Raw genomic sequence first — 17,725 nt, forward strand, 5'->3', positions numbered from 1 at the left:
TACAAATATGAAACTGATAATTTTTGAAGAACTTTAAGAACATCACTATTAGTACTGGTTGTTTTTGGCACTGAATCCCAAACAAAATGTTGTTCACTAAAAAATGTGTCATTTCCCAACACCCTAATTTTCAGTTCTGATGTCTGTTTTTTAACTAGTTGTACGAGCAACTTGACTTTGCAAATTTTTGAGAAAGAAATTCCATCGTCTAGTTTTCCAACAGACCAACCCAATTGTAGGCAATCATTGAAAAACTGAGTGTCATCACTTTCATTAATACCAACGCAAGGTAACGGATCTGAGTTAAATGCAGTTGGACCGTTTCCTCCTACAAAATGTTTTGAGCAAACATACCAGTGTGGTTTGACATTTTCTGTGTTAGGTGATTTACCACACAATTTTAACCGAGGGGCTGATCACTCCGCGTAATCTTTGAAGTCCCTGCCTTTGGCAGTGCTAATCTAAGCGTAATCCGGTGTACAGACTTTCTAAGAGTGGTTAGCCCCTCGATTTTAACCAATTTAAACATTTGTTTATGTTTGTTTCCTTTGGAAACCTTAAAAAAAATATTCCCTTCATGTGAGGTTTAAAGTTGTGCCGCGTATCGTTATGACAACCTGGATATAGGCAGTGCTTCGTTGCCACCATTCTTTCTGTAATTAATAGTAATTATTTAATTAGCTATATCACAATTAGTTTCAAAATAATAGAAAGCCTTAGCTAATATTACATTTTTACTTCATATCATTATCTAAAACAATACAGCAAAGGCCTTAACATGCAGTAATTTTATTTGTAAGTATAACTCACCCTTTCAATTAATTGATCCAAATAAGTTCGAAAGTTTTTATCTACACCTAGAAATCCCCTACATTAAAAATTTACACTATTAATTTCCCTATACCTTATTAAAGAGTAAAAAATATACAGGTGTCAAACAAGCACCCGCAGCTGCTGCAGCAGACGAACGACGATTTTATCACCCAATAGAATGACAGACTCCTTAGGGGAATATATATGTATTTAGTACTCCTAGCTATAATAGTGCCTATCGATTGATATATCAATCGCCTTTGTACCACTAACGTACCGCGAGCAATCGTGTGTACGGCAGCGGCGGCGGCGCCTACACAGTAGGTGATCGCAATACACACAAATCCCTAAGGATTGTGTGTAAAAAGGATTCAATCAAGCGACTGTCCCTATCTAGTGGTGTGATGGGGTCACTGGAGCCTGTGGGGGGCTCCATACCCGGCTCTCAAGGTAATGTGATCGGGGCGCTGGGTCACTGGAACCTCATGGGTGTTCCACACTCGTCATTCTGTGACCTACTAAGGAGGGTAGTTTGCAGTGGAAGAGGAAGCCACTCTAGTCCTCAGCTGTGCGAGGGTGGGTCTCGGGCAGCCCATGGTGTCGCCTTTTGTTGGGCCGTGATGAGGGCGTTTGTTTGCTATATGTGAGGCGGTCAAAATGGCTGTCTCACTGGCCGAACGTTGTTTCGCAAAGCGCACTTTTGTCCGGGGCTGGTTGTTTTGGTGGCCGCTGTAGTGCTTAAGGCGGAGCAGCGGGGTACAAATACATATACTTATGTTCTAGTGTAGTACGTTGATGGCTCAATAGGTGTCGTAATTTCCTTTGTCGGAAGGTGAGTTCTACGGCTTCTATTATGAAATTTCGTTTTCATTGTAGGACTTTTGAGCAAAGACATTCGCATAAACACTTAGAAAATAAGTAATTATTGAAATGTTAAAAAATTTCTAGTAACAAATTTAATATCAGGTGAATTGGTACAGTTTTATCACACAGGGTCACAGCAAGCATCTTTAGGAACAGTATAAAAATATCACCTGAGTTTTGACATTCATAGCGGACGAAATTATATTACACTAACGCCATCTCTAGAATCTAGATTCGTGGCCGGTCGACTACTTTAGCAGACTACATATAATCCCTCTAAGGACCCTCTAACGTTGCTAATTATTAGTTCAGCAATGAATCTAGAGATGGCACCACGGTTGCTTCATGATAGTACTAGACCGTTTTCTAATAACTTATAAAAAGATAAATTGCACGAGGTATATTTATCAAAATATAGTTTTTAAGATTCTGGGATTATTGTTCATTCGGGACGCTTATCATGATGTGTATCAGACGAATATAATTTATCTGTTAGCACTGGACGAATCATATCTCACTATTCCGAGGTAACGTCTATAACATAACGTCTGCTGTTGTGAAATTAAAGAAAAATGCCTAAATTTGGACGTGGTAACCTAGGGGTCCGACTTGTGTGGATTTTGTAGTTCTTAATTTTTTTTTGATATTTATGCTTTGTATTTAGGTCGAGTGTGAAGGGTGGTTGTTTTCGCGAAACATTCACTCTCGCAATCGATCTGATGTCACGAAAATTGTTTATTTTTCGTTTTCATATACGAATTGAAATCAATAATAAAGGGATTTAATGTAGGAAAAGGTCGTTTATCGATGAAAAAGTAAAAAATGAAAACGCATACAGCGATAGAACTCGGTTCAAAAAATATTGATTGAATTGAGCGCAAAATTTTAATCTTATATTTAACCCCTCCCCTTAAAAATATGTCAAAGGGTTTCACATTTTCCCCAAGTTATGTTTTGTTCAAACAAAACGTGGAGGTATAGCCAGAAGTATATAATATATATCCTACAAATGAAGTATCCAATTAGACAAAAAATGTCTAAATTAAACCGGGTAGGTATATTTATTTATATAGTTATAAACTTCATATTTATCGTTGTAATAGTTTTCGTAAATCACTGGCCAATGTATTGGGCTACACGCCATAAAATCTTCCGCAACGTACGCCAAAGAAAGTCTTAGAAGGTCTATGATTCAAACGAATAACTTTTAGCAGTATAGGGTAATGGATCCTTATCTTTCAGAAGTTTTTATGTACTTCGGGTAATATGGTGGAACTTAAATTTGTTCAGAGCTAAAAACTTAAACGCCTAATGAAATATCAAAGTTAGTCATATTGAATTTAATAATAATAATAATAGTAATAAGCTAGGCTAATACCCAAGGCACTATACCTTAGGCCCAAGTCATTTACAAGGAGAGTACCCGAGGTGTTTATTGCCGATTTTGTTCAAAGTCGGGCGTAATGTAGACCTATATGAGATATGAAATTTCCCAAAAGGAGACGTTGCACTAGCCATTCGTTTTGCTATAGCAACAGAAAATGTTTTTGATCACTTAAAACAATAAAATCTCCATTTAAAAAAGCATGGGATTTTCTCGGTTTCACGAAAATTTTGAAAAATTTTGAGAATCTCGAAATGTGTAATTTGGACCACATTTAGGTAAATTTCATCAAGTTTGGGTAAATTGAAACATTTTTAGGGTAAATGTGTAACAAATGTTTGGTAAAATAAGGGAAAAATCTTATTTTGGTTGTAAGTGGTCAAAAACATTTTCGGTTGCCATGGCAAATCGAATGGGTAGTGCAACGTCTGCTTTTGGGAAATTTCATATCTCATATAGGTCCACATTACGGCCGACTTTGAACTAAATCGGCAATAAACACCTCCTTGTTAGTGATCTTTAAAGCAAGTGGCCGGGTTATAATGCGCAGGATGGTGGTGGCAAGCCCTTCATGAGTTAACACTAACTATTACAATTGGACACAATAGAAGATTAATAATTTAAGACGGCAACTGGGGAACTGTTTGCTATTTGAGAGTTATGTGGAAAGGAAACCTAAACCTCCTTAATTCAATTTTGTTAAATTAAGCATACTTAGCTTTTTAAACATCGGGACTTTCGTGTTGGGGTTGAAAATTATTAATATCCCTGATACTTAAATAGTTCTTTAACATCAGGAAATTCTTTTCATGTGTAAAATATCTTTTGAAATTGAAAGGTGCAAGTCCGGAGTTTGTATCTTTAATACGAAAAATGCTTTAGCAGTTTTTATGGATTTGAGCCGCCATTTTTCAAGATGGCGTGGTAGCTCATGCGGGAAAACGTGGAGCCGACTCACGTGAAAGAGTGCCGCGAAATCTAAAAAGGTCCCCAAATATCCAAACTTTGTGAATTTTTTCTAGGTTATTTCGTATTTAATAACGAATTACCCCCACGAACATTTAAGGACACACAATCCTCCCGATGTATTAACTATATATTTAATTTAAATTTGAACAAATTTCCAATCATCTTGTAATTTAATCGAAAAATAATTTTTCGAGTTACCTGGTTTTGGAAATAAGGTTGAGGAACGCGAACACGTTAATTTAAATTAAATTTTGGACAAACCAAATTTTTCGAGTTACCTGGTTTTGGAAATAAGGTAGTGAAACGCGAACACGTGAATTTAAATTATTTTTAGACAAACCGAATTTTTCGAGTTACCTGGTTTCGGAAATAAGGTTAGATGGCGCCGGTATCAATTGGTACGAAATTCAAATATTAAAATAGTGCTTAGGTGGGTTGTGGGGTCCCGCGAATTGGCCAGAAATCTCAATTTAAATTAAAATTTCTTAATGCAACTGAAGGTAGTTCAGAAATGATCAGTCCTAACTAAAAATATAATATTCAAATAAGTCAGTTTCAATTTAAAAAATAATGAGATTTAAAATTAATATGGCCAAAAATCGCTCCTAATTTAAAAAAGTATGTAGATTTTAAGGTGAAAATCGACAAAATCACTAAAATGGAAAAATGATTAACTTGATTTATATTGGGATACCGAGGCCAGTAAATGTAGTATCGTTGAAATTTATAACAATAATTTTTAAAGATTTATGTACGACACGGCGGCATCGGCTACACTGTACGTGAAACCAATACACACCAATCCCTTTGGATTGTGTGTAAAAACAGGTTGTTTCATGCGAATATCATTAGTGGTATAGGAATATGCATAGTTCGCCACAAGATGTGTTATACCCTTCTGATAATATTTATTGAACTAAATGTTGACGCTGAGTGAAAAAAACATTAAAAATGAGTGTTGGAAAGCGGAAAGAGTATTTGAGCTGGGTCATACGTCGCCTTCGAACGCGACCTCTTTTTCGAGCAGTATCGATTCGCGCCGCCAGGGTTCGCGAGTCGGTAGAAATCGAATCGCGTCGTTTTCTCTTTTTCCTCATCTCACCGCCAGCTGTCGCCGGCTGCGTTGTCGCTGCTTCGGGCCATTTGTAAGATGGCGGATGACAGGAGGTTAGAATCCCGCCGCTGTCGCTTTTACTGTCGCGGTTATTTCTCGATTGTTTGAGTGGTTTTGTGATTATTTCGTTTGGATGTCAGTGCTTATAGAACGTACTACGGTCACCTAGTCAATAATGAGACTATTCGCTAACCTTGAAAAAATGATGGAAGAAAGAAATCTGGGAAATTCGGTCGAAACCGAAGACGAAATCAGCGACGAACTGGCCGATACCTCCGATCTGCCCACGTCTCTGATCATCACCAACCTCGATTCCGTTATCTTCGGCGATGAAGAACAAAAGGTTAGATACTTCTTGATTTCATTACTTCTAAAACGATTTGTTTATCCGGTCTTCTCTATTGTTTGTTGATAAGAGCTGAAGCTTTATCGTAATCTGGGTTACCTAGAAAACTGAGTCAGGTACGGGTGCCACGCTAGAACGTTATTGTTGGCGTAAATCCCCGTTTACGGAATAAATTGTTTTTCGCTAAACAGTTTAGGAGGGAGAATTACGTGTTTATCGAATAAGGCTAAATATTTTGAATTAGTATTTATATCGGGGCTTTGTTGATAAGTTTTGAATTGAACCAAACAGCAGTTACCTTTCTTATTATGGGTTAAAATGATAAAATCGTATCATTGAATAATAAAACATCTATAATTTAATATTTATGTTTCACTATTATATACGGGACACAACTTAACGCCTTTTATTCAAGAAGTTAAAATATACGTAAGAGGAGTTCGTGAAATTATAGAAAAATTCATTCCGCTTACTAAAATTAAACACAATTAAAAAATTTACATTCGTTTCATAGCTTTCTTTACGCAAGTATAGATGTACTAATATCGAGCTTCGGGGATGACAGACTATGTCCACATTCAGAGGGGGTATCTAGAGGGGGGGGTAATTTTTATAAAGCATGTTTGTTCTTTTAGTACTGAAGTTAGCCAATAGGGGCGCTCCTGATTGTATTTATCGTCATGCAGGACTCCCATCAGGTCCCTAAAATACGTAAAAGCCCCTACTTTTTTTCGAAGTCACTAAATCACCCTATTTCTAGTACATTTGGTGAAAAGTACCATCGGCTTAAAATATTGAACCAGAATTGTATTGATTCACGTCTATGGTTGTTTTAGAAATTAAATGTAAGCAATTTTTGTGATGAAACATTTTTTAAAATTAAAACTAAGTCATTTTTAAAAATTTGCTACTTTTAAAAGTTTAAAGAAAGAACTTATTTTGGTTTATTTAAATGGTCCCTATTTGGTTCCTATTTCACCCTATTTCTAGCCAGAAAAATGCCCTATTTTACTATTTTTTTCAGATTTTGGTGGGAGCCCTTGTCATGTGTTTTCGAAAATAAATTGCAGCGATAGTTGGGTTAACTCAGCTATTATTATTATTATTATTATTATTAAGTACGTTATGTCATAAGTACATAAGTGTGTCAGCGGGTTACTTAATTAGATTTTCCTAGTGACGCCAAAAAATCGAAAGCTCACTTCGTCAGGATATTTATCGAAGTGTTATCGGATTTTTGAATGTAGAAATGTGATTATAAGTAAAAAAAATAGTGTTGTTAATTTTCCAAAAAAATAAAATGCGGAAAAATTAAAAATTGAAACATTATACTTTTTAAGGGTTTTTAATGTTTTTGAATTTTTATCGATGTAAAATGTCTAATATCAGTAAACATACTACAAAACATAAATCAGTGTTACATTATTAATCAGTATAAACTAGTCTAGAGGTTTAGTTTTACTTTCAGATTCGAAAAAATTAGGCGAAAATGCCGCTTTATTTAAATTTGCTAAAAATATATTAGATTTATGGAATGAAAATTTTCCGACTTACAACACTAAAGAACAACTAAACGACTAGTGGCTACTTTTTCAAATATGGATTACTGACAGCAATGCAATGTGCGGAGCATTGTTCCGAGGTGGAAAATGCCAGCTGGACAAAAGTGAATTTAGTGGCCAATAAATATTTTTACCTCAAACCAATTATTAAATAATAATAAAAAATATTTAAACACAGAAATTTCAGATTTGGGCTACTTGAGGCAAATATATATGCATTGGAATAGTCAGATTCTGATTAATTCTGTTCTTTTTTTTGGAATAATTAATTCTAACTTTGTAAGTTCAGTGTTAACTAAGACATTTTTACAATAAACTTCTTAGAAATTTAATTCCAATTACTTTGTTAAGCTTTGAAATGCAATTTTTCTTTATGAGCCACTTTTGGCCAATTTGCCCCTGGCCTGGACTTTTCTCCAAAAAGGTGGATTTTTATCAACACTGGTGCCGAGTGACGTAGAATTGACGTCATAGCGAGCGCTATGACGACGAGGCCCAGAGCGCGTGCGTGTTAGGCTTAAAGGGAATAGAACCGCGGGTATTTTCCACACCAACATAAATTCCAATATTGGCCCAACACTAAAGGATGTAGCACGGGCCTAAGGCAAAGTCCTCGTTAGCTAGGTGTTATTTTTGTTTTTCTTCTATCCGGGGGCACCGGATATGAGTTTGTAGCGCCATCTGTTTTTTTTGGGACTTTTATACCGTGATTTTTAGAATTCGTCTGCTATTTTTTCGATACCATTATTTATTTAAAAGCACGTGGGTTTGTTTGCCCCTGGATAGAGCGGATATAAAAATAAGTTTCCGGTTTTTCGGACTCGCGCCGCTAGGTGGCGACGTGACAGGGCATTTGTGTGTTTTTTCGCCCGTGGAACATCCTTTAGTGTTTAATCCATGATTGGCCGCTTCGTTATATGACTTTAGTTATTTCTGCCGCTAGTTAAGGAGTTCTTGCAGCATTGCCAGTTGTTCGATAATTAACACGTCGATAATCTAGAGCCTTAAGATGATTTGTAAATCGTATTATATAGTACGCTATTTTTGAATATTCAGACTGCATGTACGATAATGTACGATAATTGTTTAATTTAGTTTCAAACCGGTTAAAACTTTTTAACATTAGACTTTGGTTTTCATTTAAGCGTTAATTGAAAATTGATTTCTCGCGTTTAACGTCAATAGTTCTTTTTATAAAATAACCTTGGCCATCTTGTTGAAATGTTGCCTCCCCGCTTCAGCTGTGGATCCGTTTTCTCTCGCATTAAAGAGTTTATGAACTCATCCTTAGGCATTGGCTGAACTATTCCAGGGCAATATTTCAACAAGATGGGCAAGCGTAAAGACATTTTATAAAATCAACAATTGTACCCACAAAATTCAAATTTACCGCCAATTCTCAGGCGTACGATATTTTTTTCTGAAATCGATAATTTTTTTGCCCATGTTACGATAATAAAATTTTCAAGACCTGGCAATGCTAGACTCGCTAGTTCATGCTCAAACTGTTAGTGGTCTTCCATAAATAACGCGTTGAGGTTTTATCACCTTTAATGACTTAAATCTGAATGCAACCAAACAAAGACTTTCAGTAAACATTTAGCCGGATATCGGACATTCAAAAACATTTACGATATTTGTGAATTTTCCAAAATGTAGGTATTTAAAAAAATAAAATCCGATTTGTTTTTTGGGAAGAATCTTTGTTTTTTTTGGTCTTTTTAATTGGAATTGTCAATTTTGTAGATTTGTTAAAAACCCTATATTTAAAAAAAATAATAATTTTCGCTTTTGTTTTGAGGATTTTGGAAATTTCGTTGAGTGTAACGAATTTTTCGGAAGGTCTGACCACTCGTGGAAGTTTAGGGAACTGATAGGCTTACGGGAAAAATAATAATACACTTATGTTACTTACGCTAAATTTAGACGACTTTAAGTTTATATTATAGGGTTCTTTAAGATAAGACGCGTTGAATATTTCAGTGGAATCTTTCCTTAACGCGAGAGGTCGTAGCGTTATGTAAATAATATTCAATATTTACACGATGCAGCTGTTTTGGCAGGTTCCATTTGCGAGATGCAATTGTCAGCGTTAATTTCTCACGACTTGGGCGGCGAGAATTTTCAGTACGTGCTTTGACGTCACGAAGTTCCTTTTTATCAATACAGTGTCGCAGCCGTATTTATTAATAGCTCTCTGACGTTTTGTTGCGCTTTTTTATCGTGACCAGGAGAAAGCGGAGGGGTGACATCGCGCGTCGTCATCAGTGCGCTGGCACGCCGCCTCGTGACGCCACTAATGACGTACGCCGCCCCCCCACTCCGACTTCACCCTCCCCCACCTGGGAATGATTCACTTTTAAAAACTACAGCCACTCAGTCGCATTTGGGGACTAGTTAAGATGTAAATGGACTACTCGCTATCGTCTCATATATTAGTAGGATTTATTAGGCTATGATTAACCATAACCATTGTGATTTTTGGCTACACTTAATCATCGGAGTTTTTGGCTTAACTTAATCGCCGTTTTTTGGCTTAACTTAATCATCGGAGTTTTTGGCTTAAATTGATCATCACGATTTGATCTTAAATTGATCATTACGATTTGGTCTTTACTTAATCGTCGGGGGTTTTGGCTTAAATTAATCACCGTTTTTTGCCTTAAATTAATCACCGTTTTTTGCCTTAACTTAATCCTCGGTTTTTTTGGCTGCAATTAATCATCACGATTTGGGCTTAACTTAATCATCGTTTTTTGGCTTAACTTAATCATCGGAGTTTTTTGGCTTAACTTATTCAGCGTTTTTGGCTTAACTTAATTATCAAGGTTTTTGGTTTAGCTTAATTATCAAGGTTTTTGGTTTAACTTAATTATCGAGGTTTTTGGTTTAACTTAATTATCGAGGTTTTTGGCTTAACTGAATCATTCTGACTCATGATCCTGATTTTGGGCTAAGTCACATGATTTAATTATGTTTATAGTATACGTTAAAACATTCTGGGTACGCGTTAAGCCATTAAGGTTTTAAAAGATAGAGCTTCATACGATGTAAATTTTAAGTTAATTTTTAAATTTATCTATCAATATCTTTCCTTTAGTGCAATTGTTTTATGATTAACGTAAATTAAAATTAAAATTAATTATTAATACATTTTATTAATCATTTGTTAAATTTTATTCGACTTACTGTGAATTAACTACAACACTCAGGGAAAAGCTATGTAGAGGTGTTCGTCCCTTTCTAGCGTGAGGGGTCCTCGAATTGTTAGAGGTGAGCAAATGGCATTCGCGCTCCCTTCATACACTCACGCTCTCCAACGTAATCAGTGACGTGTGACCTTCTATTTATAGAAGAATCCCCCCTCCCCCCCCCCCCCTAGGCGGTCGTTGTGCAATGTAATTTCTCGCTTCGAAATATGGCGTTTAGTAGTTCGTTTACGAGGTAAATAAATTGGCCCTTTTGAAATCGTACCTCGCTTGAATCGCGAGACGTAGAGCGAATTCCAATGGCGCTGGGCTGAAAATACCTACGGGCTCTCTTATGAAAACTCACTTCCTCTACGTCATAACGTCGTCTGTTCGTTGTTTCTCTCCCACTCCTCCCAAGTTTAAATTGGACTAAACAGTCAAGGGAAGGTTAGGGAATTTTAATGGACCTAGAAAGTCAGGTAAAAGTCAGGGATTTTAAAAATGATCCAAAAATGTCAGGTAAAAGTCGAGGGGCTGATCACTCCGCATAATCGGTGTACAGAGCCGTACCTTTGACTGTACTAATGGGACTACGCGTAATCTTTGAAGTCCCTGCCTTTGGCAGTGGTAATCTAAGCGTAGTCCGGTGTACAGACTTTCTAAGAGTGGTTAGCCCCTCGGTAAAAGTCAGGGAAATTTGAAATGGGCCTACAAAGTCAGGGAATTTAAAAATATTGTAGAAAGTCAGGGAATTTAAAAATATTGTAAAAAGTCAGGGAATTTAAAAATATTGTAAAAAGTCAGGGAATTTAAAAATATTGTAAAAAGTCAGGGAATTTAAAAATATTGTAAAAAGTCAGGGAATTTAAAAATATTGTAAAAAGTCAGGGAATTTAAAAATATTGTAAAAAGTCAGGGAATTTAAAAATATTGTAAAAAGTCAGGGAATTTAAAAATATTGTAAAAAGTCAGGAAATTTAAAAATATTGTAAAAAGTCAGGAAATTTAAAAATATTGTAAAAAGTCAGGAAATTTAAAAATATTGTAAAAAGTCAGGAAATTTAAAAATATTGTAAAAAGTCAGGAAATTTAAAAATATTGTAAAAAGTCAGGAAATTTAAAAATATTGTAAAAAGTCAGGAAATTAAAAAATATTGTAAAAAGTCAGGAAATTAAAAAATATTGTAAAAAGTCAGGAAATCTAAAAATATTGTAAAAAGTCAGGAAATCTAAAAATATTGTAAAAAGTCAGGGAATTTAATAATATTGTAAAACGTCAGGGAATTTAAAAATATTGTAAAAAGTCAGGAAATTTAAAAATATTGTAAAAAGTCAGGAAATTAAAAAATATTGTAAAAAGTCAGGAAATCTAAAAATATTGTAAAAAGTCAGGAAATCTAAAAATATTGTAAAAAGTCAGGAAATCTAAAAATATTGTAAAAAGTCAGGGAATTTAAAAATATTGTAAAAAGTCAGGGAATTTAAAAATATTGTAAAAAGTCAGGGAATTTAAAAATATTGTAAAAAGTCAGGGAATTTAAAAATATTGTAAAAAGTCAGGGAATTTAAAAATATTGTAAAAAGTCAGGAAATTTAAAAATATTGTAAAAAGTCAGGAAATTTAAAAATATTGTAAAAAGTCAGGAAATTTAAAAATATTGTAAAAAGTCAGGAAATTTAAAAATATTGTAAAAAGTCAGGAAATTTAAAAATATTGTAAAAAGTCAGGAAATTTAAAAATATTGTAAAAAGTCAGGAAATTAAAAAATATTGTAAAAAGTCAGGAAATTAAAAAATATTGTAAAAAGTCAGGAAATCTAAAAATATTGTAAAAAGTCAGGAAATCTAAAAATATTGTAAAAAGTCAGGGAATTTAATAATATTGTAAAACGTCAGGGAATTTAAAAATATTGTAAAAAGTCAGGAAATTTAAAAATATTGTAAAAAGTCAGGAAATTAAAAAATATTGTAAAAAGTCAGGAAATCTAAAAATATTGTAAAAAGTCAGGAAATTTAAAAAAAAATACACTTTTTGAGGGTAAGTTTTCTGACAAATTCTGTGATTGTTATTTAGCTCCTTAAACGTTTTGCTAATTTTTTTATGTTGCAATAACCTTAGTACTGAAATATAGGTTGAATACAATTTATTAACTTCTGATAAAAGTAAAATATAAATATTGTCTAATTTTGGCCTGAAAATGGTCAGGGAAAACCGGGAAAATATTGTGGCAACCCTGGTCACCTAAAAGGAAGCACCTCCCAGAAACACTTGAGCGAGAAGACTTGTCTGCCATCTATTGTTGGCAATTCATACTAAAATACGGAATATCCGGGTTGTCTGGGACGTAATCCCCGAATTGACCACGACGTTTCCAACCAGCCGCCAGGCAGCCCGATCTCAGTAGCGATTGTGGCTTAACCAGATCGTATTCTACCGCTGAAAAGGGAAGCCTTACATTTTTGAACGAAGAATGATATAATATAGACTCTTTTTTTTTAAATTTTGCTGGGCGCGTTCATGTTGAGTTCATGTTGGAGATCGGGGGCCCACAAGTTTATTATTTGCCCATTTTAGTGATTTTTGTCGATATTAAATTTTAAATAGTTTGTTTAAATTGAAACCGACTTGTTTGAATATTATATTTTAAGTTAGGACTGATCATTTCTGAACTACGTTTTCGGTTGCATTGAGAAATTTTAATTTTAATTGAGATTTCTGGCCAATTCGCGACACCCCACAACCCGCGTACGCACTATTGTCATATTTGAATTTCGGACCAATTGATACCGGCGCCATCTAACCTTATTTCCGAAACCAGGGAACTCGAAAAATTCGTTATGTCTAAAAATAATTTTAAATTCACGTGTTCGCGTTTCGCTACCTTATTTACAAAACCATATTACGCGAAAAATTCATTTTCAACGAAATTCCTTTTGGGTTTATAAAGTTAATGTACACTCTGTTTGAAAAGTCTTCGACAGCTGAAATTTTTGCCCTCTTTTTAATTCTGCTAGAAAACTATAAGAGATAGATTGATGAAACCAATTGCAACTTTTATTTATTTTCCAATATCTTTCGTTATTTATCGGTTTCGTCCGCCAAAAATTAATAGTTTGGCGGGAACCGTCAAAACTCATTTTTGACAACTGTTTAAATATTGGTTCTACGGCACTGACTCGCGCGTTTTTGAATTCACAATGGTCGGTTCATATTTAGAAAGTGGAAAAATTATCCCTCTACAACCAACGGTTGAGAAGTTATCGCGTTTCCAAATTGTCGTCGAAGTTGCGTTATTTATAATCGCTTGATGCATTTTAGGTGTTTCCTAGTTTCGAGGAGAGTTTGGAAACGCTATAACTTCTCAACCGTTGGTTGTAGAGGGATTATTTTTCCACTTTCTAAATATGAATCGACCATTGTGAATTCAAAAACGCGCGAGTCAGTGCCGTAGAACCAATATTTAAACAGTTGTCAAAAATGAGTTTTGACGGTTCCCGCCAAACTATTAATTTTTGGCGGACGAAACCGATAAATAACGAAAGATATTGGAAAATAAATAAAAGTTGCAATTGGTTTCATCGAACTATCTATTATAGTTTTCTAGCAGAATTAAAAAGAGGGCAAAAATTTCAGCTGTCGAAGACTTTTCAAACAGAGTGTACAAGATGATTCAAAATTAGTTCAAGTTTAATTTTAATATTTAAAATATAGATAATACATCGGATAGTTAAGTTAGAAGAAACCACCTATGGACTGTGCAATGGATGAAAAAATACGCGAATAAGTAGATTAGTCCATAATTAAAAGGGATAAAATAGCTAAACCCTAAACAAATTTAAAAACTTACTAATACGCGAATCTCGGATCCAATAGATCTTAGAGTAAAAAACTACATAAAAACTAAATAAAATAGCCAGAAATTCCAACGGTAGACCGGTTTCGTTCTATTTGGAACTCATCAGTACCGTGCGGGAAATCTGGCTGGCGACTGTTATATCTAAAAGAGAAACTAAGCCTAAACATTAAAAATTTCAAAACGCGTTGCATAGCAACGGAAAGCCGAAAAGGGTGGAGAATAATATGTACGAAAAGTTAAGTTAGAAGAAACCAGCTATGAACTGTGCAATACATCGGATAATTGTGTACTTAAATGTCCGTGATATCTGATTATTGCTCAAATTTCACAGCGTTGAAGCATGGACAGTAAATTAAGAGGACAGGTTTTCGTTACCCTTCCATAGTGCTTTTTATTATCAATCAGCTCGAGAGACTCCGAGGGAGTCTTGCAAGGTCGTTTGTACCACGTGATATTAAAATTCGAAATGGCAATCTAATGCGGTTGATATTGTTACGTAATTTTTTGCGCTTTATATTTTAGTAATTTTTAATTTTGGTTTTTTAATTCAATAAAAACTATCAACTGATATTTAGTATATCATATTTAAAAACGTTTTTTTCGGTGAAATTCTCAAGCGTAGGATAGCAAACTCGGTTTCAAAGGTGAAATTCTCAAGCGTAGGATAGCAAACTCGGTTTCAAAGGTGAAATTCTCAAGCGTAGGATAGCAAACTCGGTTTCAAAGGTGAAATTCTCAAGCGTAGGATAGCAAACTCGGTTTCAAAGGTGAAATTCTCAAGCGTAGGATAGCAAACTCGGTTTCAAAGGTGAAATTCTCAAGCGTAGGATAGCAAACTCGGTTTCAAAGGTGAAATTCTCAAGCGTCGGATAGCAAACTCGGTTTCAAAGGTGAAATTCTCAAGCGTCGGATAGCAAACTCGGTTTCAAAGGTGAAATTCTCAAGCGTAGGATAGCAAACTCGGTTTCAAAGGTGAAATTCTCAAGCGTAGGATAGCAAACTCGGTTTCAAAGGTGAAATTCTCAAGCGTAGGATAGCAAACTCGGTTTCAAAGGTGAAATTCTCAAGCGTAGGATAGCAAACTCGGTTTCAAAGGTGAAATTCTCAAGCGCAGGATAGCAAAGTTGGTTTTTGGATCTCTCAAATGCCATAGCGTAGCAAACTCTGTTTTGGATCACAAGCGGGACACTTGGTTGTCTGCCGAAATGCGCTGAGACTAAAGTTAGAAAAGCTATACTTGCCGCGCTTTCGAAGCGTGTAAATGCGCCAATCTGAAAATCGAAAATTTGCTAATTGAGTGTACGCGGCGAGGCACTTCATCAGGAAATTTATCGATTTTATTTCGTTAAAAGTTTAATGTGTCAAGTCCATTTAATCTCAAGGCCGCCAGGACGAGAGATAATCGCGTTAATAGAGGCGGAGATTAAATGAGAGCCGTGGAACGCGTACGGGGAACGCCTGGGCCCTTATTCACACTCAAGCTTGTTCACAGAAGATAATTGAAAGAATACGTTTGATAGTTCCAATTATAGTTTACGGGGAGAGTCAAACGTTTACCGGGGCGGGGAGTCTAGTTGTAAAAGTAAGGCATTTGCAATGAGTTTCGCTGATATATTGTTTCTTAAAGGGGAATTGTCACCACCCTAAAATTGGTTATAAACCATTTAAATGGATAGAGGACGTCCGAAAATGGGTATACAAAAAATTTAATGTTAAATTTCCAGTATTTGATTTATTATTAGCAAACAAATTTCGTGTTTTATCCCCCCGACTCGAGAATCTCAGAACCGCTTGGTTGAACCTACCTGCAGCGCCATCTCGTGAACGAAATATTATTTTCCCCGGTTTTATCGTTTTTCGGTCGGAACTGCCGTCTGCTACGACATTCTCCTTGGTTTTTTAACCTGGTTATACTCGTAGATTGTAGTTTATCGTGTTTTTAAAATGCCTTACACGCCACCCTTTCTCAAATTTTTGCCGCTTCATTCTTTTGGCGCTGCACGTAGGTTCAACCGCGATTTCTGAGGTTTTTGGAGCCGTTTGATGTAGGTTGCGGAAAAAGTGGCGTAACTTTTTAAATACTTTTCCAATAACTATGGAATTTCAGGGACATAATCATTCATATATTTTCTATCATTCTGTTAAAAAAATCTCGTAAATTTTGGTTTCGGTGACAATTCCCCTTTAATATGTAACTTTTTAAAATATTTCTATAACCAGGATTCCGAAGTCGTATTTCAAGGTGGTAAATAATGCGGTATTTAACGTTATGGTATAAAATGAAAAAAGTGAAAAATAATGGTAAATGATATACTTCCATGAATTATTTACAGTATGTAAAACTTAAAGGGACTATAACCCGCAAAGCAATCTTTATGGAAGACCCTTTCAATTTTTCAAATTTCCCTGTACAGTGGCGCCAAACATTTTAAAAGCCAAATGCAAGAGCGGCTAGAGCCGCAAACGTTGGTGTTCCACACTAAATACCTGAGGTTATATTCAATTTAAACCTATATTTATGCAGATAAAACGTTTAAAGGAAAAGTCCAGGTTGGGTAAAACTTGGGTCTATTTGAAAGATCATGTTTAAATAAACTCAAAAATATCAGTCGTAAAATTGTATATTTTTTTAATGACGAGAAATTAATTTTTAAACGAGCGAAATTTACCGCCAAGCGATCTGCCATTTTTTGTTTCGGGGTGACGTTTTAGGACTTTAATCACGCGCTGTTCGCGCTATAACAGGCTTTAACAGCGCTCTGTTCCCCGCGCGCGCTTGCTCCGCGTGCGGTCTGCGGCGGGAAGGCGAAAGAAAATGGCAGCTCGCTTGGCGGTAAATTTCGCTCGTTTAAAAATTAATTTCTCGTCATTAAAAGAAGATACAATTTTACGACTGATATTTTTGAGTATATTTAAACATGATCTTTAAAATAGACCCAAGTTTTACCCAACCTGGACTTTTCCTTTAAGATTTAGAACAGATTTGTAGAGTATTAAAATGAAGTTAAAAATCTTCTCAACTTGATGTATTCAGTTTTTGAATTATTTTCTTGATTTCACATTTTATTATAAAAGATAAACCAATAAAAAGTGGGATTTTTTAAACACTGTCTTTAACTATTCGCGAAACGAGTCCAGGTGGCGTAACGGCACTAGCTTCTCCGAAGTAGCACCTATGATCAAGCGTCTGCTACAGACAAATAAAAAGTCATAAGATAGTTTTTTCTTAAATAATAGTATCAAAATGTAAGCAAATGATGCAAAAATTATATTTTAATGCGAGTATCATTATTTATAAAGTCCAATTTGCGAATAACGATTAGGAATTACTCATAGCGTCTCCTTTATCCGCTACCTATCTAGGTTTCGATGGCGAACCAAAGGGGGCATATCGATAGTTTTCGGTCGCGAATAGTGTATCAACTGATCCAAGTTCTTTTCATTTTTAAAAATTATTTCACGATAAATTTGAGAAAATTGGCCGAAAAGGTTATTGTTTATCTAAAACTGAAATATAGTTTATTTTGGCACAAAAAAAGTTCGAGTTTAGTTTCCATGACAAATCAACCAGAGGTGTCCACCCTACCCTCTTAGATTTCGCTAAATTTGGTTGATAGGGTAATTT

At 35.1% G+C, this 17,725-nt stretch overlaps 1 protein-coding gene across 1 annotated transcript in view; it reads left to right on the forward strand.

The window, feature by feature from the left end:
- Window positions 1-5,137: 5,137 nt before the first annotated feature.
- Window positions 5,138-17,725, forward strand: part of sra (RRM_RCAN_like domain containing protein Sra) — a 67,543-nt gene continuing 54,955 nt past the window's right edge. Inside the window, exon 1 of the mRNA XM_090155974.1 lies at window positions 5,138-5,487. Coding sequence (XP_090012100.1) covers window positions 5,320-5,487 — 168 coding nt within the window. The 5' untranslated portion in view covers window positions 5,138-5,319. The remainder of the gene's footprint in view (window positions 5,488-17,725) is intronic.

Source organism: Leiobunum rupestre, chromosome 8 (genome assembly GCF_980474605.1).
Source record: "Leiobunum rupestre chromosome 8, qqLeiRupe1.1.hap1, whole genome shotgun sequence".
Taxonomy (NCBI): domain Eukaryota; kingdom Metazoa; phylum Arthropoda; class Arachnida; order Opiliones; family Sclerosomatidae; genus Leiobunum; species Leiobunum rupestre.